Source organism: Lontra canadensis, unplaced genomic scaffold (assembly GCF_010015895.1).
Source record: "Lontra canadensis isolate GAN:19392208 unplaced genomic scaffold, GSC_riverotter_1.0 scaffold121, whole genome shotgun sequence".
Lineage (NCBI taxonomy): Eukaryota > Metazoa > Chordata > Mammalia > Carnivora > Mustelidae > Lontra > Lontra canadensis.
The window spans coordinates 1,953,686-1,975,063 of NW_022631115.1; the positions used below are offsets into that span (position 1 = coordinate 1,953,686).

Consider the following 21,378-nt stretch of genomic DNA (forward strand, 5'->3'; position numbering starts at 1 on the left):
TCCAGGTTGGGACAGGAGGGTAAGATAAAATAGAGGAAAACCCCAAACATCTGTGACTCTAAATAAAGTGGGGTAAGTGTAAGGTAATCACAGTAGTAGAAAGGAATGTGTTGGGGAGGGAAACACAGCTTGGTGAAGAAATACTAAAACCTCAAAATATTTGTACAAACTCACCAACCGTTTGAAATGAGTGTGGAATCATGAAAGTACATCAAATTTTACCTTTGAGTTCAGTGTTATAGATGCACATATAGAAGATTGTGCTGTATGTTGAGACATCTCTGTTTTCACCAAGTGTTTTACTGAGTTTTCCCTAGACTGTAAGTAAAACTGTTGTTTCACAAACATTTACTATACAAACACCTAAAATTCCATATATCTTTGCATTTTTTTGTAATTAAGTATAGGCATATAAATACATATAGATGTAATAATTTAGAAAAGTGCTCTATCAGTAACTTAACATTGTACCTTTCTATTGTTAACTATATAATTACTTTGAACTACTGATCTTTATTATAAAAAATATACGACACTTTTATAAGTGTCATAATGGATTTGCAATACAAGTGAGTTTTCTGTGGTTTCTGGAAATAGCTTCTGAAGATACTGCCAAGTATCTTCTTGTGATGAAGTGCATCAAGATACAAAGCTTTCCTTGGGTTGAAATTCAAATTCCATCTTGGGCTTTGGATTATCTATAAAAGTTAACATTTAACCTGAAAGTCCAGCAGTGTGTATTTCTATAAAAGAAAGGAAAAAAAAAAGGGGATGGGAAGTGAAAAAACACTGTAGTTGAAAATTGTATCCTCAAATAGGAATAAAGCATGAAAAGTACACAAAAAACCCAACAGTGTTAAAACTATTCTTTCTTTTTATATGTAGGTCTCACTTAAAATTTTTATTTCAGATAAATAACGTACCATCTAATGCTTACAACATAGTGGCTTGATTTGGGTTCTTTGCTAATTATAGGAAGTTATTTAAAATGTATTTTATATCTCTACCTCTAAAGCTCATTTTGTCTGGTTTTAATTCAAAATAGAAAATTGTTTTGTGTAAGTTTAGTCAAAAGATCAGTGCAAAAGATGACTTCAGTGTGTGAAGTTTTTTGGTAGAAACTATGTATATTACATTCCAGCAATAGCAATGCCTATATTTATGGATAAAGATAATAAAAATTTGTAAAATTCAGGACATTCAATTAAACAGATAATTCATGTCCAAAATTAAAGATCTTATCCTTAGTGTACAATTAGTGTTTAAGATTTTACTTCTACTTAGTTAAGTTGTCTGAGTGATATTATAATGTAATTGATGAAGAGCTAGATGGTTCGAACAGATGATGCTTATTTGCTCTGGTGTGCCCTATAAACCTCCCCAAGTGTATCTCAGAGTCTACTTCCCAGGAAACCCAGCCAAAGACAGACAGTATGATAGCAAAGCTGAGATTTTGAAGCTGGATCACCCTTCAGCTGGCTGTCGATGTAGATCCTGTCATTGGTGATAGGTAGAGTGATAATACTACCTAAAATGCTTTAAGCAGGTTGTTATAGGATGAACTGTGTTCCTCTAAAATTGAAGTTCTGATCTCTAGTATCTCCTATTGCCTGGAGGCAGGCCTTTGAAAGATGTAACCAAGTCCAAATGTATCATTTGTGTGGGCCCCTAATCTAATATGATCGGAGTCATATAAGATAAATAATTTGAACACAGACGCATACAGAAACCCATGGGAAGATGCAGAGAGAAGACAGCCATCTACAGGTCAAGAATGGAGGCCTCAGAAGAGACCAAGTAAGCAGACACCTTGGTTTTGGACTTCTAACTCCATAGCTGTGAGAAAATAATTTTCTTTTATTTAAGCTACCCAGTCTCTGATACTTTGTTATAGTAGCCCTAGCAAATGAATAAACAGGACTACTGTTAAAATGTTTACCAGTAGTGAACTGAAATAGGATAATGGTGGAAGGGGATGCACTAGCATTTGCAACATCTCTGGTGTCTGAGAGGGTCAGAGGAAGTAACAATCGGGCTATGGGATGAGCTGTCTGTAGCTGTATATCACTGACACAGTGGAAAACAAAATTCTGTGAAAGGAGGAGAATGATTATTAACTGATGTAAGGTAGAAAGAGAGCAAGTGTGCAAGGGGGGGAGGGGCAAAGGGAGAGAATCTCAAGTAGATTCTCCACTGAGTACAGAGCCGAATGCAGGGATTGTTGCTGACTCCATCTCATGACCCTGAGATCATGATCTGAGCCAAAACCAAGAGTCGGATGCTCAACTGACTGAGCCACCTAGGCACCCTTAACGGGTATAAGGTAAATGATGAAAGTCAGATGGTTCCTTGGCAGGATATAAAAGGTCTATTATCTCCTGCAACTAAATGACAGAAAAAACTGAGGTCAAGTCTCAAAGACTTAACTATAAAGGGGTCAGAGTTCAAAGAAAGTTGAATTCCCAACCCTGGCAATTCTGCTTCTTCAAGCTCAGGGGTCTACTTGTAAAAAAAAGATTTGTAATAGGGACATCTGAGCCAATGCACTATAAAAATGTTGACTGTCAGGATCATCCCAAAACTCTGTGTCTATGGAAATGGCCAATACTTCTTTCTTAAAGTCAGAGGACATTAAGAGGAGGAAAGGAGAAGTGAAAGGGGGGAAATCGGAGGGGGAGATGAACCATGAGAGACTGTGGTCTCCCAGAAACAAACTGAGGGTTTTAGAACCCATCTGGAGGGATGGTTTGCCTTGGTGATGGGTATTTAGGAGGGCACATATTGCATGGAGCACTGGGTGCTATATGTAAACAATGAATCTTGGAACACTACATCAAAAACTAATGATGTATTGCATGGTGACTAACATAACACACACAAAAAAATTAAAAAATAAAAAAAAAGTAGGAAAGGAGAATATCTCCTAGCAAGAAAAAAAAAAAAATCAGAGTCCCTCTTTTGCTTGAAGGTGATGCATAGGCCTCTTACTTGAAAGACACTACTACATGCCCCTTCAGGATATCCCCCTATGTCGTATCTCAGTCATTGGACAAGTAACTCAGGTCAAGTATGTTAGCTAGCTGAGGCAGCTGGGCCTGCTAAGGTACAAAAGGAGTATACTCTAAAGGAGTTGCAAGATTTTCCAACACGTACATGAGTGCGTACAAATGGAACTAGGTCCTTATGGTACTGGGTCAAGGAATTCTTGTCATGAAGTTAATTAATAGGAAAGTCTATTGGTAAAGGTGATATTTCCCATGATATAGAATCTAACACTGTGGCAAGGCCACCATACAAAGGTAATATGTTGTCAGGAAGATTCTTGGAAGCAAGAATGACCCCTACAAAGTAAAATAGAAATTCCAGAATTGCTGTGGAAAATGGTTGAAATAGAAATAGGCATGCTAGAGTGAATATCCTACTTAAGGCCAAAAGACCCATTCACAAAATGAGAAGGAACACATTGGAGAGAAGAGCATCAGCTTCACTGAGAGGCACAGTGAGGACTTTTCTATAGGTCAAGACTCAGAATAAAAGGTGTTATTAGAATTGACTCCCTTATTGCAATGAGGATAACGAGATCCCCAAGAGGAGGCTGGGTGATGGCACTTAACCATTAGAAGCTCAGTGAATACAGCTATCAGAACAGGTGTAAGGTGAGAGTTGCCACAAAGGGAGCCTTACTTACAGTGAGATGGCTTGTAGAACATGGTGTTCCTAAGGCCAATATAAGTAAGCAGGATCAAGGATCTTGCTTAATTATACAATTAAGATAAAATCAAGGATTGTAACAGCAGCTCATCAATAAATACTCATGATCCCTATTCTAGTGTCTGGATCTTAGGTAGTTCTCATACCTGGAACTGATTGGTCTAAGGAGTGCTGGGTTCCCATGACTTATGATCCTGTGAGATCATGGAATCTGAAAATAATCTCCCCAGGGCTGTCCCAAAAGGAAGGCATTCATACACCATGGGATGAGAATACATACATATTTTGAGGAATTCTAAACAAAAGGACTATATCGAAATTGATTTCTAGGAATCAGAAACATCCTTGTTAGAGTCAAAATTATAGAACCCAGGTCATTGAGGCATCTAGGTGGCTCAGTCATTAAGCCTCTGCCTCAGGCTCACATCATGATCCCAGGGTTCTGGGAATGAACCCCATATCTGGCTCCTTGTTCAGCAGGAAGCCTGCTTCTCTCTCACACACTCCCCTGCTTGTGTTCCCTCTCTCTCTGTGTCTCTGTCAAATAAATAAATAAAATCTTAAAAAAAAAATCCAGGTCATTAACAGAGCCCTGACCCAGGTCTGGGTTACACTTGCTCTGTCCACTGGACCTAATGGTCATTTTCTTGGTGGACAGAACCACCATATTTGTCATTATCCTGTAGTATAGGACTTGCTGGGGGGAAAAGCCAGGTGGAAGCCTCCAACACTGGCCCCCACACACACCATGGCTAAGACAGTAAACTTTTAAAATTGTGGCTTGGGAGAAATGGTTGATATTAATTCTACTTCTAAAGGTATGAAGAATGTATGAGTGGTGGTAGCCATGATATACTTATTTATTCTAATTGCCTGGTCCCTATAGAAACCAGATAGATCTTGTAGGTGATGACAGACTGCCAAAAACTCCCCTGTTTAGGATAAGTCTGGAGAAACCAGGCATAAGCTTCTAGTGTCCCTTCTCATAGCCTCACTTGGAGCATACCAAATTCCCCCAGGAAAGATGTGATAACCTGTGTGGAGTGTTACCAATCAGGGAGGCTTATCTCAGCCTTGGAGTTCAGGGTTTTTATTGAAAGTCAGTCACGTATAGTCCCTGTATGACTTACCTCAGCTACTGAAACCCCAGACCATCATAAATCACTTTATTAGAATAAATCCTCTAGACCACTGGTGCAACTTGGCTCAAGGCCAAAAGACGCAGAACACTCCCACGAGACAACATTCCAGGAGCTCAGTTTCCAGGAGCCAGCCAATGGCCAGTCATAAAAATAGGTCTTTCAGGGGAATGTGCCTTCTCCACACAAATATCCTCAGCTTAAGATGCCATCGCCATACAAACATCCCCACACAAACATTCCCACACAAATATCCTAAGTTCAGTAGCTCGTAAAACTCAAAGATGAAGATTTGGGTCAGTCCTCCAGATAGAGCATTTGGACTAGCAGAGGTGCTAACCAAGACTGAGGGAAACACAAGATGAACAGTAAATTATGGGAGCATAGCTATCTGATATGTCATAAGTCCAGCTGCCCTGGCAGGAATTACACTTCTTCCACTCACCTTCCTCTTGTAAGTTTTCCCAGGAAAAGAAGCCCCAAACAGGATGAACTTACTCTTGAAAGCATTTTATTCAAGCAATGTAGGGATGGCCTCTGGGGACTGGCTGTGCTGCCCAGATTCTCTTCAGGACAAAGGTGCTCATCCCCAAAAATCATGACTTCTCATTTGTGGGCAGGTTGCAACTGTGCTCCAGGGATCTGTGTTAGCTAAATACATTCATCCTTCCACTGACATGTGTCCCCATGGGGCAGCCCATATTCAAAGACTCATTGATGTATAGGGACAAAGACCTGAAGTCTTGCCTCAGTTGGGAACAATGTAGAAGCATCATCTTATTTTCTTCATGAAATCAGCACATGCAAGGTCATAGGTCAGCTCTTCTCACTATACTTTGTCCATTCTTTTGTAGGTGTTTTGGTATGTATGTATGTATGTATGTATATATATATGTATGTATGTATTTATTTATTTATTTATAGGGAGAGAAAATTCTCCAGTAAAACTGTATGCAGATGTATCTGTTTTCCTGAGAACAGAGCCTAAGACACCTAGAGGCAGATCATCTGGTACTCCAGGCATCAGATTCAGATCTTTGTGTGTATCAAAACAAGCACACTCTTCTTATTCAGGTTTGGGATTTATGGGAAATGTAAGCAATTCGATTAGGACAAAGAAAAAAAAGATGTTTAGGAGTTTAATCTGATATTTAAAAGCAATCTAAAATTTAAAAAAAAATCTCATTTGTTTTTTCTCTTACAAATGCCAGGGAAGAAATGAAAGAGAAAATGAAAGAGAAATTGTGTTCATGCCTCCAAACTGTTTAATAGGGCTCCAAGTTTTTGTTGTATTGATCATTACTGAGAGCAGATACCTAACTCAGCAGGCATAGAATTTACAAGCCAGAGATATTGGCTTAGATAATTAGGAATATTTATCTGTGCCTCAAATCATAAAACCAAGAGAAAATTGAAATGAAATCCTTTCAGTTCTAGGGTATTTATTACTTTCAGTGCATTTGCTTACCTAAATATCTCAGCATTCAGGAAGACAAAGGCATTTGATGAAGTAATTGCTTTGAATCTCCTCACAAGCTCTCCAGAATCTGACCTACCAGGCCTGGAGAGTGTAGGGTGCTGAGCCTTGGGGACCTCTGCCAGTTATTATGCTCATTTATATGCTTGCCACAAAAGGAAAAATGCTGATAGCAATTTGGAAACTGGCAACTAAGAGAATCCTGAAGAGATTGCCTACTGAGAAATCGTCTTTGCACCAAGAAAGACATCTATCTTCTCCTGTCTATGAGTTAGTACTGAGGAAGGATCTGGTTGCTGCCCTCACAGATTTGGCTATTACAGATGGTGGCTTTGCAATGGTGGGGGGAGCCTCAAGAATCAAGACCAGTGCTTATTAATAAGTGATCAATCAATGTTTTTACATTGTGACTAATGTTTGGAGACAAACCAGGGAGAAAGTGGCCCAAAGGTAAGAAGGAACTGATTTTATTTTTTTAATATTTGACTATTTGTATAACTGGCAACTGACCCATTATCCCACCTAGCAGTTACACAGACATGAAGAAGTCATTGAGCTTACTTCTCCTTTGCTTCAAGGAATCAGGGAAAAGAGCAGAAAAGAAAGACTTGTAGGTCAGGTAAACAGGGTACATAGGAGCATGTGGTGAGGGTGAGTTGCCCTAGTGGAAGAAAGTTTCTAAAACTGCTCAATAAAGACAGTTGCATGTTAAGAAAATGGATAGTGGAGTGAGCTCATGACCTCAGCTCTTGTACCTGGAAGTCGAGCGTATTAGGATCATTCTATTTGAGGGATCCAGCACTCTGTACCACTCACTACAGAAGTCAGAGTTATTTTAATGGTCAAGGTGCAGTGTAAGTTAAATAACAGTAACAAGTTATAATAACGAAAAAGAGAACTTCATTTCATTCTAATATAAGAACAGTTGTGACACCCTGTGAGTTATGACTCTTACTTCTGTGCAAAAAGTTCAAGGCAAGTGGATTGATCTTTAAAGAGATGACCCTGAGGATGAACCACTCACTTCTCACATCTTACTGGCCCATGCCAATTCCTAGCTGGTTGGGAGGCTGAGAAATATAGTCTCCAGTTGGGTAGACTATGCCCAATAAATATTAAAAAGAAAAGGAGAGAATAGCTCCTGAAGTATGGTTAGCAATTTTTGCTGCAAGGTTATGTTGTCTTTATATGCAGCTTGATGTGAGCACATGACCTAAACTTGGTCAAGAAGGTCAGTTCCACTGGGAGCTTTGGCTTGGATAATTAGTCATAGCTGAAAGAAGACCCCTTGCCATATTCTGTCTGGATGTGACCTGAGCAGGTGCTTCCCTGATCAAGTGTATTTAGTTCTTGCCACATTCTAAGACTGATTCCTTCTGGGTGGCTTCCCAGTAGTCCAGTAGCTCTTAGGTCAGTGTGCCCAGTGTATGGGTTGAGAAATAGGATTTGTTGCAAAAGTTTATGAGCAAAGGGTCAGTGATAGAAGGCATTCTTAGCCTCAAACTCTCATTATCCCTGTAAAAGGCATACAGGGCAAGGATTTTCTGGTGAACATGCTGCAGTATTTCATTCTAGCAGTTCTCCCTTCTTAGGAAGCAGGAACAGCTTTCTCAGTGCAGAACTAAACACTGCTTGTCAGATGGAAGAATGGATTTGAGGTGCCCACTTTTTAGAGGAACTGTCTAGGAAAGGCAGCAGCTGTTGGGATGTGCACCTGTGGCAATTTTAGCCTCTCGAGCCAAAGAAGAAAGCTCAGTTTGGTCACACCTTCTGCTGCAACCGCCACTCAGGTGTTTCATTGATAAAACCACTCCATGTCAGCTCCCAAAATCTTATTGGATGGTCTTGGTTTTCAGACCACACTTCTCTATGTTTCCTATTGATTTTATGAACTGACCATTATGCTCCCAATAAATCATTTCTCTGCTTCTAGATGGAATTGATTTCTGTTTTGTACAGTCATGATAACTGACTGAAAGACCATATGTAATTCAGAGAAATATAAATTTTAAACAATTGAATCATATACTTTGGGACTGGATTTTATTTCAAATAAAGTAAAATATTATTATTTCCATTTTATCTATCAGTTGTGGAGGCCCAGAGATATTCAGTGACTAATTATTGGTAATTTTTTCCACAAAAACTATGAAATGAAACTATTTTAATGCAAACTGTCATGCCCTTTTAAAACATCTGCTACACGTTTGTCTGTAGCATTAGATATTAAGCATAGAGTTATTAAGCATGGAGTAGTCTATGCTTAATACAGCATGTTTATTGATCTGGATATTACTACATATTTAAAATCCCTAACATCTTGTGTGCATACTCTGATATTGTATAACTACTGATTGGAATTAGTTATAAACAATTTAGGTCTTCCAGGACAGTCTTAGGTATCTCATGGTTTTTGGTTCTACCCTACAACCCAGAAATTGCACTACTAGAGATTTACCCCAAAGGTAAAAATGTGATCCAATGGGGCAGCTGCACCCCAATGTTTATAGCAACAGTGTCCAAAATAACCAAAATATGGAGAGAGCCTAGATATCCTTTGACAGATGAATGCATAAAGAATGTGTGAGGTGTGTGTGTGTGTGTGTATACATACATATATATATAAATAAAATATATATGTGTGTGTATATATATACACACATATATAATAGAATACTATTCAGCCATCAAAAATGAAATCTTGCCACTTACAATGATATAGCTAGAACTAGAATATATTATGTTAAGTGAAATAAGTCAGTCAGAGAAAGGCAATTATCATATGATTTCACTCATATGTGGAATTTAAGAAATAAAGCAGAGGATCATAGGGGAAAAGAGGAAAATAATAAAACAAGACAAAACCAGAGAAGGAGACAAATCATAAGAGACTCTTAATAATAGGAAATAAACTGAGGGTTACTGGAGGGGAGGGGGTAGGGAGGATAGTTTAACTGGGTGATGGACATTAAGGAGATCATGTGATGTAATGGGCACCAGGTACTATATAAGACTGTTCAATCACAGACTTCTACCTCTGAAACTAATAATACATTATATGTTAATTAATTGAATTTAAATTTAAAAATAAAATAAAAATACAATTTAAATGTTTTCATAAAAATGTCAATTAAAAATGCAAAAATAAAAATTATTTTAAATAAAAAATAAAATAAAATGACTGCATATAGTAAGTGAAGAATTATTTACTACTCTCAAATACACAGAAAGCTATTTCCATAAACAATGTCAAAGAGTGAATAAAAAGGGAATATTTTCTCTTGACAATACAGTAGATTTAGAAATAAACTAAAAGATATTTTTTAAAATTTATATATTTGGAAAAAGAAAAGCATCCTGAAATCAAACATTCAAGAAATGTCATAATGGTAGTTAGCAAAATATTTTTAAATAAATGACATAAGAATAATCTTTTTTTTTTAATTTTATTTTTTATAAACATATATTTTTTTCCCCAGGGGTACAGGTCTGTGAATCGCCAGGTTTACACACTTCACAGCACTCACCCTAGCACATACCCTCCCCAATGTCCATAACCCCACCCCCCTCTCCCAACACCCCTCCCCCCAGCAACCCTCAGTTTGTTTTGTGAGATTAAGAGTTGCTTATGGTTTATCTCCCTCCCAATCCCATCTTGCTTCATTTACTCTTCTCCTACCCCCTTAACCCCCCATGTTGCATCTCCTCTCCCTCATATCAGGGAGATCATATGATAGTTGTCTTTCTCCGATTGACTTATTTTGCTAAGCATGATACCCTCTAGTTCCATCCACGTCATCGCAAATGGCAAGATTTCATTTCTATTGATGGCTGCATAGTATTCCACTGTGTATATATACCACACCTTCTTTATCCAGTCGTCTGTTATGGACATCTAGGTTCGTTCCATAGTTTGGCTATTGTAGACATTGCTGCTATAAACATTCGGGTGCACGTGACCCTTCGGATCACTACGTTTGTATCTTTAGGGTAAATACCCAGCAGTGCAATTGCTGGGTCATAGGGTAGTTCTATGTTCAACTATTTGAGGAACCTCCATGCTGTTTTCCAGAGTGGTTGCACCAGCTTGCATTCACACCAACAGTGTAGGAGGGTTCCCCTTTCTCCGCATCCTCGCCAGCATCTGTCATTTCCTGACTTGTTAATTTTAGCCATTCTGACTGGTGTGAGGTGATATCTCATTGTGGGTTTGATTTGTATTTCCCCGATGCCGAGTGATGTGGAGCACTTTTTCATGTGTCTGTTGGCCATCTGGATGTCTTCTTTGCAGAAATGTCTGTTCATGTCTTCTGCCCATTTCTTGATTGGATTATTTGTTCTTTGGGTGTTGAGTTTGCTAAGTTCTTTATAGATTCTGGACACTAGCCCTTTATCTGATAGGTCGTTTGCAAATATCTTCTCCCATTCTGTCAGTTGTCTTTTGGTTTTGTTAACTGTTTCCTTTGCTGTGCAAAAGCTTTTGATCTTGATAAAATCCCAATAGTTCATTTTTGCCCTTGCTTCCCTTGCCTTTGGCGATGTTCCTAGGAAGATATTGCTGTGGCTGAGGTCGAAGAGGTTGCTGCCTGTGTTCTCCTCAAGGATTTTGATGGATTCCTTTCTCACGTTGAGGTCCTTCATCCATTTTGAGTCTATTTTCGTGTGTGGTGTAAGGAAATGATCCAATTTCATTTTTCTGCATGTGGCTATCCAATTTTCCCAACACCATTTATTGAAGAGGCTGTCTTTTTTCCATTGGACATTCTTTCCTGCTTTGTCAAAGATTAGTTGACCATAGAGTTGAGGGTCTATTTCTGGGCTCTCTATTCTGTTCCACTGATCTATGTGTCTGTTTTTGTGCCAGTACCATGTAATCTTGATGATGACAGCTTTGTAATAGAGCTTGAAGTCCGGAATTGTGATGCCACCAACTTTGGCTTTCTTTTTCAATATTCCTTTGGATATTCGCGGTCTTTTCTGGTTCCATATAAATTTTAGGATTATTTGTTCCATTTCTTTGAAGAAAAAAATGGATGGTACTTTGATAGGAATTGCATTAAATGTGTAGATTGCTTTAGGTAGCATAGACATTTTCACAATATTTATTCTTCCAATCCAGGAACATGGAACATTTTTCCATTTCTTTGTGTCTTCCTCAATTTCTTTCATGAGTACTTTATAGTTTTCTGTGTATAGATTCTTAGTCTCTTTAGTTAGGTTTATTCCTAGGTATCTTATAGTTTTGGGTGCAATTGTAAATGGGATGGACTCCTTAATTTCTCTTTCTTCTGTCCTGTTGTTGGTGTAGAGAAATGCGACTGATTTCTGTGCATTGATTTTATATCCTGACACTTTACTGAATTCCTGTACAAGTTCTAGCAGTTTTGGAGTGGAGTCTTTTGGGTTTTCCACATATAGTATCATATCATCTGCGAAGAGTGATAGTTTGACTTCTTACTTGCCAATTTGGATGCCTTTAATTTCCTTTTGTTGTCTGATTGCTGAGGCTAGGACTTCTACTACTGTGTTGAATAGCAGTGGTGATAATGGACATCCCTGCCGTGTTCCTGACCTTAGCGGAAAAGCTTTCAGTTTTTCTCCATTGAGAATGATATTTGCGGTGGGTTTTTCATAGATGGCTTTGATAATATTGAGGTATGTGTCCTCTATCCCTACACTTTGAAGAGTTTTGATCAGGAAGGGATGCTGTACTTTGTCAAATGCTTTTTCAGCATCTATTGAGAGTATCATATGGTTCTTGTTCTTTCTTTTATTAATGTGTTTTATCACATTGATTGATTTGTGGATGTTGAACCAATCTTGCAGCCCTGGAATAAATCCCACTTGGTGGTGGTGAATAATCCTTTTAATGTACTGTTGAATCCTATTGGCTAGTATTTTGGTGAGAATTTTTGCATCTGTGTTCATCAAGGATATTGGTCTGTAGTTCTCTTTTTTGATGGGGTCCTTGTCTGGTTTTGGGATCAAGGTGATGCTGGCCTCATAAAATGAGTTTGGAAGTTTTCCTTCCATTTCTATTTTTTGGAACAGTTTCAGGAGAATAGGAATTAGTTCTTCTTTAAATGTTTGCTAGAATTCCCCCGGGAAGCCATATGGCCCTGGGCTTTTGTTTGTTTGGAGATTTTTGATGACTGTTTCAATCTCCTTACTGGTTATGGGTCTGTTCAGGCTTTCTATTTCTTCCTGGTTCAGTTGTGGTAGTTTATATGTCTCTAGGAATGCATCCATTTCTTCCAGATTGTCAAATTTGTTGGCATAGAGTTGCTCATAATATGTTCTTATAATTGTCTATATTTCTTTGGTGTTAGTTGTGATCTCTCCTCTTTCATTCATGATTTTATTTATTTGGATCCTTTCTCTTTTCTTTTTGATAAGTCTTGCCAGGGGTTTATCAATCTTATTAATTCTTTCAAAGAACCAGCTCCTAGTTTCGTTGATTTGTTCTATTGTTTTTTTTTGGTTTTATTTCATTGATTTCTGCTCTGATCTTTATGATTTCTCTTCTCCTGCTGGATTTAGGGTTTCTTTCTTGTTCTTTCTCCAGCTCCTTTAGGTGTAGGGTTAGGTTGTGTACCTGAGATCTTTGTTGTTTCTTGAGAAAGGCTTGTACCGCTATATATTTTCCTCTCAGGACTGCCTTTGTTGTGTCCCACAGATTTTGAACCGTTGTATTTTCATTATCATTTGTTTCCATGAATTTTTTCAATTCTTCTTTAATTTCCTGTTTGACCCATTCATTCTTTAGAAGGATGCTGTTTAGTCTCCATGTATTTGGGTTCTTTCCAAATTTCCTTTTGTGATTGAGTTCTAGCTTCAGAGCATTGTGGTCTGAAAATATGCAGGGAATGATCCCAATCATTTGATACTGGTTGAGACCTGATTTAGGACTGAGGATGTGATCTATTCTGGAGAATGTTCCATGTGCACTAGAGAAGAATGTGTATTCTGTTGCTTTGGGATGAAATGTTCTGAATATATCTGTGATATCCATCTTGTCCAGTGAGTGATTTAAGGCCTTTATTTCCTTGTTGATCTTTTGCTTGGATGATCTGTCCATTTCAGTGAGGGGAGCGTTAAAGTCCCCTACTATTATTGTATTATTGTTGATGTGTTTCTTTGATTTTGTTATTAATTGGTTTATATAGTTGGCTGCTCCCACATTAGGGGCATAGATATTTACAATTGTTAGATCTTCTTGTTGGACAGATACTTTGAGTATGATATAGTGTCCTTCCTCATCTCTTATTATAGTCTTTGGCTTAAAATCTAATTGATCTGATATAAGGATTGCCACTCCTGCTTTCTTCTGATGTCCATTAGCATGGTAAATTCTTTTCCACCCCCTCACTTTAAATCTGAAGGTGTCTTCAGGTTTAAAATGAGTTTCTTGTAGGCAACATATAGATGGGTTTTGTTTTTTTATCCATTCTGATACCCTGTGTCTTTTGATTGGGGCATTTAGCCCATTAACATTCAGGGTAACTATTGAGAGATATGAATTTAGTGCCATTGTATTGCCTGTAAGGTGACTGTTGTTGTATATTGTTTCTGTTCCTTTCTGATCTACTACTTTTAGGCTCTCTCTTTGCTTAGAGGACCCCTTTCAATATTTCCTGTAGAGCTGGCTTGGTGTTTGCAAATTCTTTCAGTTTTTGTTTGTCCTGGAAGCTTTTAATCTCTCCTTCTATTTTCAATGATAGCCTAGCTGGATATAGTATTCTTGGCTGCATGTTTTTCTCGTTTAGTACTCTGAATATATCATGCCAGCTCTTTCTGGCCTGCCAGGTCTCTGTGGATAAGTCTGCTGCCAATCTAATATTTTTACCATTGTATGTTACAGACTTCTTCTCCCGGGCTGCTTTCAGGATTTTCTCTTTGTCACTAAGACTTGTAAATTTTACTATTAGGTGACGGGGTGTGGGCCTATTCTTATTGATTTTGAGGGGGTTTCTCTGAACCTCCTGGATTTTGATGCTTGTTCCCTTTGCCATATTGGGGAAATTCTCTCCAATAATTCTCTTCAATATACCTTCTGCTCCCCTCTCTCTTTCTTCTTCTTCTGGAATCCCAATTATTCTAATGTTTCATCTTATGGTGTCACTTATCTCTCGAATTTTGCCCTCGTGGTCCAGTACCTATTTGTCCCTCTTTTGCTCAGCTTCTTTATTCTCTGTCATTTGGTCTTCTATATCGCTAATTCTTTCTTTTGCCTCATTTATCCTAGCAGTGAGAGCCTCCATTTTTGATTGCACCTCATTAATAGCTTTTTTGATTTCAACTTGATTAGATTTTAGTTCTTTTATTTCTCCAGAAAGGGCTTTTATATCTCCTGAGAGGGTTTCTCTAATATCTTCCATGCCTTTTTCGAGCCCAGCTAGAACCTTGAGAATCATCATTCTGAACTCTAGATCTGACATATTACCAATGTCTGTATTGATTAGGTCCCTAGCCTTTGGTACTGCCTCTTGTTCTTTTTTTTGTGGTGAATTTTTCCGCCTTGTCATTTTGTCCAGATAAGAGTATATGAAGGAACAAGTAAAATACTAAAAGGGTGGCAACAACCCCAGGAAAATATGCTTTAGCCAAATCAGAAGAGATCCCAAATCGTGAGGGGGGAGAAGGGGATAAAAAGAGGTTCAGAAAGAAAAAAAAAAAAAAGAAAAAAGAAAAAGAAACAAAAAAAGAAAACCAATAATGAAAAAATATAAAAAGGAAAAAAATATATATATATTAGATAAACTAGTTAAAAAACGTTAAAAAAGAAAAGGGTAAAAGTTAAAAAAAATTAGCAGAAGAAGAGAAAAAAAACTGAAAAAGAAAAAAATTAAATTAACTGCAAGGCTAAAGAATCATGGGGAGAAAGCCATGAGTTCCGTGCTTTGCTTTATCCTCCTCTGGAATTCCGCTGCTCTCCTTGGTATTGAAACTGCACTTCTCGTAAGTGAACTTGGTCCTGGCTGGGTTTCTTGTTGATCTTCTGGGGGAGGGGCCTGTTGTAGTGATTCTCAAGTGTCTTTGCCCCAGGCAGAGTTGCACCTCCCTTACCAGGGGCCGGGCTGAGTAATTCACTCGGGTTTGCTTTCAGGAGCTTTTGTTCCCTGAGCGCTTTCCGTAGAGTTCCGGAGGACGGGAATGAAGATGGCAGCCTCCCAGTCTCCGGCCCGGAGGAGCCTAGAGCCCGGGGCCCCACTCCTCAGTGCGCCCTCAGAGAACAGCGCCCAATTACTCCCGTCACCCTGGCCTCCGGCCGCGCTCCGAGCTGACCGAGCCGCGACCGGTTCAAGGTAACCCCGAGCTGAGAGTCACTCCTCGGCTCTGTCTCTGTAGCCAGCTTTCCCGTTCTAATACCTGTAAGCTCTGCGACACTCAGACACCCCTGATCCTTCTGTGACCCTGCGGGACCTGAGGCCACGCTGACCCCACGTGGGCTTCACCCCGGTTAAGCCTCTGGAGCGATGTCCCTTAGCGGAACAGACTTTTAAAAGTCCTGATTTTGTGCTCCGTTGCTCCACCGCTTGCCGGGAGCCCGCCCCTCCCCCCACGGTCTATCTTCCCGTCGCTTTGGATTCACTTCTCCACCAGTCCTACCTTTCAGAAAGTGGTTGATTTTCTGTTTCTAGAATTGCTGTTCTTCTTCTCTTCGATCTCCTGTTGGATTTGTAGGTGTTTGCAATCTTTAGATAAGCTATCTAGCTGATCTCCTGCAACCTGAAGTAGTCTCAGCCTGCTACTTCTCCGCCATCTTGACTCCTCCTCCAATAAGAATAATCTTAAAATAAAAGAAAAACAATAAATAATACAAAAATAATGAACTATAAAGATCAAGAAACAAAGAGGTCAAATAGTTCTTTGACAGATCTAATATAATAGGGAAACTCCCAGCAAAATTAATTAAGACAGAAAAAGAAAAGCCTAAGTAAGCCATAACCAGGTGGACTAGACAGAAAGAACCACGATGGCATAATAAAATCAAAGTTTTAAATATATTTGGAACTAACTAACATAAGTAATTTTGTGTGGTTTAAGCTGATAAAACTAATAGCTACTAGATAAATTGAAACAGGACTGAAAATCCCTCCACCCTTGTGTAAAGGGGAGCCCTGATTAGATTCATGATAAACCGAGTCTATAAAATGGCAAAACAGTTCACATTAAGAGACGCTACAAAAATAGAATATAACTATAACTTTTGAATCAATAAATAATACTGATACAATGTCATAATGTCACTAATTTCCCTCATTACTGATCATCCCTGTCTTTTATCAGTCTCATTGGAATTTCTACCTCACTGTCCATACATTTCTGCAGTGCATGTCCTTTCCCATAGGACTTCAGTGAATCAAGGAGCTCCTCCTTGTGAGTTATTCCTGTGGCTCTGTTTTGCATCATTGTGTCTGTGGGTATGACCAGTTCCCTCAGCTGGCCTGCAGACTGGCTGCCACGGTAACCCACCCACCCCCAACCCCAGTGATACCTAGACTGGTGCTTTCCCCAGTGTGAGATAATATGGAAGGCCAAGAGAATTCATGGGCATCACTTTCCATTCTGCAGAAACCAGCAGTAATAAGTCCTGACCTTACAGAGTCTGTCCCTGCTGCCAGCAGCCCTGGTTGGCACTCTGACATGCTGAAGGGCGGACAGATGAAGAGCTTCACTTCCCTCTGTGGTGCCCACAGCTCAGGTTTCAACCTTCTAAATATAAGGTGTGCTCAGGGGTCCTGGAGCACACCCACATTTGCTGCAGTGTGCTCCTGGCCTGCAGAACTCAGTACTTTCTGGATCACCTCCACTTTTTCAGTGCATGCTTTCTGAGGAATACTTAGAACACATTTATTTTAAAAGAACAAGTTGGAGAAAACAAATAGGTGAGTATATCATGGCTGTGTTAACACTTTTTTTTTCTGTTAGGATTATTTCAGATAGAATAAGTTGCGGGCATTTTTTGTAGTTGGAGATATATTTATGAAAGGAAACTCTGTGCAATTAACAACCTCTCTTTCCTTGTCACTGTTTGCAGATTGCTGTTCACAGTCTCTCTGGTGCTTTTGCACAGGGAAAACAATGGCATCAGTACCTTCCATTGGTTGCCTGCTGGCCAAAAATCAGTATTATCGAAGTAAGTTGTATCATCACTAGAGTACTATATTCCTAGAGAATGTGATTTGAGGTGATGTTTCTGAGATATTATTAACCTACATATCGTGTCTTGGTCGGAACTTCAGGGACAAGGCTTGACAATTGTTTTTGACAGTGAAGAAAATAGGAATAGAACTCATTCAGACCCCTCTGAATCAATATTGTCAAGGCTTAGCTCTTTGTTTAAACTATGTTATATTATAGCATATTGATGAAACTATTACACTTATAAATAAGTGAAAATAAGCTTATGTTTCATAATTATGTTTTAATTTCATGTATCTTGCATTTAATAGGATACATTAAAAGCTGATAATTTTACATAAAGAAAATACTATGTATTTCTTAGAAAAGAAGGGATAACATGACTGCTTGAAGGATTCTTTAATTTCCATTTTCTCTTGGATAATAGGTCAGGTTCTGTTTGGCAGTTTTATCTTTATTTATCTATCCATCTGTGAATATTCATAGCTGAATAGAAAATCATAGCTTCTTAAGGAAAATTTGGAAATTTCTAGAATGAAGCAATCATTTCAGAAACAAATGATCATTTAATGAAAATATGCCCACCTGTAGAAAATTCTAATATCATGTTTTGTTTGTAGATAAAAGTTGCAAATGTTTATTGACTTCTTCTTTTTCAAAATTGTTAAACTGTTTCCATTTACTTAGTGTTATTATACCCATAAAAGTTATTTTTATATTCTGATCACTTAGAAGACTTACAGGTCTAAGATACAAGTATGATAAAACAAATAAAATGTTTATTCTTTAGAAATAATTCCTTTATTTCTAAGTTTGTAACTTTTGTAGAAAATTTAAATATATGCCCATGTAATATTTCTAATATTCATTCTTGATTTTGTACTAAGATTTTGAATTTGATGACACTTATATTTTAAATTCTACATCTATATCTATGGAGAGACACAGCATTGTCCAGCATGGAAATAAATATACCCTATTAATAGAAAATGTAAGAGTATGCTAGGAGACTGTTGCTCTTCCAAGTAACTCTCTTCTAGGCTTGATCTGGTGGTCAACATAGCCCACGGATATTAGCAAGAACTTGCCCACCAGAAAAGCATGAAGAGATCCCAGAAAATTAGGAAGGGTTCTCAGAGAAAGCAGAGAGATTTTGAAATAAAGTAGCAAAACAGGAAGGCAGCTAATAAGTCTATGCAGACAAGAGAAAAATGATGACTATCTGGAAAACCTGAGTGTTACAACCAACTAGGTGTATCATAAGCTCTACCATCAAAATTTTGTGGAATGAACATTCGTACGTTATGACATATCTTTAAAAATTATCTTAAACTTAAAAAAACATGGAATATGCCTTTTCCAGAACTTCTTAATTGACAATTCAATCCATTTTTTGATTCATGAAAATGATCTAGGAGTAAATGATTTCAAACCATGTTACTTGATAATTGGGAGTTTATGCAAAAACAATATGCCTATGTGTGTTTGGCCATTATTTATTTGTTTATTGATTCCCATTTATTTCTTACAGAGGCCAGTATTTCTTCAGTTAGCTCTTTAACTGATTCTGTTAACATCATTCTTGATGACAAATCCCAACAAGGTATTTGGTTTATTTCTTATCAGCATCACCCTCATTATTTTCCTTGTTTCTAATCTTCCAAATGTGTTTGAGAAGGGGGTAATATGACTTTTATTTGATAGGGTTACTGAAAGTGGAAGAATCCAGCTGGTGGTTTAAATCCTTTTTCCATTGTGACCCTGTCCTTTCAGATGTAAGAAGAGAAGATCTGTGGGCTAGTGGGTACGTTTTAATTTTTCTCTGATAAAGGTGTTTCCTTATCAGAATAAAATATAGGTAGTAATTACTATGTTAACATTAGGGATAAATCACAGTTGTTTCTTGAGGGTGGTGAAGGCTTTAATATAAAGCATACTTGGGGGATTGAGATAGAGAAGACCTATGTTTCCCCGTTTTTGTTAACTGTCAGTCAAATCATGAGCACTCCTTCTAATTCTGTCACTAAAGAGAAATTGAAAGTCACATGCCAATTTTTATCATTGTTTAGAGGTTATGGATTGGGAGTCAAAGGCAAAGTTCTAAATTTGTTTTTCTAGTTCTTTCAGGAAACGTATAACAATTATTTACTCTAATAAAAGGAAAGTTCTTTATTGCAGTATTCCAATTAATAAATATAGAAGGAATGATAGAGAATTACCTTTTGACATATTTTACAGTAGTAACTGTTCTAGGCAAGGATTAACAATGGGCGCTAAAATAAATGGTGACAAATAAATATTTATAGGGAATATAAATAAATATTTATTTATTTCAAAGGGGAAAATAGTAATTTTCCAATGGAGAAAACTATCAGATGCTACCTTAACAAAAAACAGAAAATATTTATTAATTTCAAAGGGGAAAATAGTAATTTTCCAATGGAGAAAACTATCAGATACTACCTTAACAAAAAACAGAAAACAATTGTTTAGTCCGTGTCCTAGACAACCTAGGTTAGTCCCACTCCTGGCTTTGACTGGCCTCCTTACGGTGCTAATTACTAGATAGAATATTGAATTGGTGGTTTTGCATACAAGTGTTTCTACATGTTTTGAACCCTAACACACTGGATAACACAGTTGTTATTCTAAGGGTCTCTAAAATACTTACTTTTTTACACACTTAACTAATGACTATTTACTAAATAGAATAAAAAGAGTAATAATGGATTTCATAGATCCTAACATAAGGGTTTTAATGAATTTTTTACATATATAAATTTGAAATATAATCAATTAAATATTGATAATTTTAAAAATCAAAGAGAAAAAAGTGAGGTTAATTGTTGAAAACATATATTTTTCACTCTATTAAGTATATTAATTTGAACTACCTAGGTAACTGTTTCACTCATTTTTCCACTTTATTTTGACTATAAAGACAACTTGCAGCTAAGCATTTCTTAGCTAACTGTGTATGACAATTCAATGAACATTGTTGTAATTGCTGACTATTTTATACAGCACTAGTAGTTGATTCTGACAATCAACAAGACTCTACCTGTCAAGGTGCTATATTTGTGAACAACACCTTTCAGTACCAAGCTATTCCAGATGACTTTTCTTCATTATAAGAAGACAGAAATCTGCTTGAGAACACATTTCTGGGATAGTATCTCTACAGCCACCCATACGGCAAAAGATTAGGCATTTTCCTCATTATACGGACTTGCTGCAAGTGGCATCAGCGCAACATGGAGAACACTGGAAAAGAATGCTTTTGAAGGGGTGCCTGGGTGGCTCAGTGGGTTAAGCCTCTGCCTTTGGCTCAGGTCATGATCTCAGGGTCTGGGATCAAGCCCCGCATCAGGCTCTCTGCTCAGCAGGGAGCCTGCTTCCCTCTCTCTCTGCCTGCCTCTCTGCCCACTTGTGATCTCTCTCTCTCTGTCAAATAAATAAATAAAATCTTAAAAAAAAGAATGCTTTTGAAAACGTGCCTTTTTGAAGTAATAAGAGACTTTAAATGTAGTGATTTGTATGAAGTAGACTGTTTTTAAAATCCACATTATTTTTCAAAAAGTTTTCAAGTTTCTAAAAATTTGTAGGTACTCTATATGTCTGATGAATGATTTATTATACCTTTAAAGGTGAAACTTTTTTTTAAAAAAGTGAAACATTGATGCTTAAGAATATTTAAATGTCACTGAATTAAGAAATGTAGAGAGCAGTTGCAAAAATTGTATTTCTAATCATGAACATTGGAAATAGAAAACATCCCCATAAATATATTACCTGTTAAAATATACTCCTGTATACATATTTAATTTGTTATTGTGTACACTTTTACAACTCGAGGGTATTGAGGGCATGTGCCATGATGAGCACTGAGTGTTATACTTAACTAAC

General features: G+C 37.7%; 1 protein-coding gene across 1 annotated transcript; it reads left to right on the forward strand.

Annotated features, from left to right (window-relative positions):
- The first annotated feature begins 17,025 nt into the window (after window positions 1-17,025).
- On the forward strand, window positions 17,026-20,751 carry PPDPFL (pancreatic progenitor cell differentiation and proliferation factor like). Its single transcript, XM_032841188.1, has 5 exons — window positions 17,026-17,216; window positions 17,369-17,467; window positions 19,004-19,075; window positions 19,177-19,276; window positions 20,497-20,751. The coding sequence occupies exons 1-5, from the start codon at window positions 17,153-17,155 to the stop codon at window positions 20,507-20,509; spliced, it is 348 nt and encodes a 115-aa protein (XP_032697079.1). The 5' UTR covers window positions 17,026-17,152; the 3' UTR covers window positions 20,510-20,751.
- Window positions 20,752-21,378: the final 627 nt, after the last annotated feature.

Bases quoted from the DNA above. Each gene is read 5' to 3' on its own strand.
- PPDPFL (XM_032841188.1), top strand. From the start codon at position 17,153: ATGCTTTCTGAGGAATACTTAGAACACATTTATTTTAAAAGAACAAGT. The intron at 17,468-19,003 runs GTAAGTTGTATC...TATTTCTTACAG, and splicing joins CAAAAATCAGTATTATCGAA to AGGCCAGTATTTCTTCAGTT. The intron at 19,076-19,176 runs GTATTTGGTTTA...TTTATTTGATAG, and splicing joins TGATGACAAATCCCAACAAG to GGTTACTGAAAGTGGAAGAA.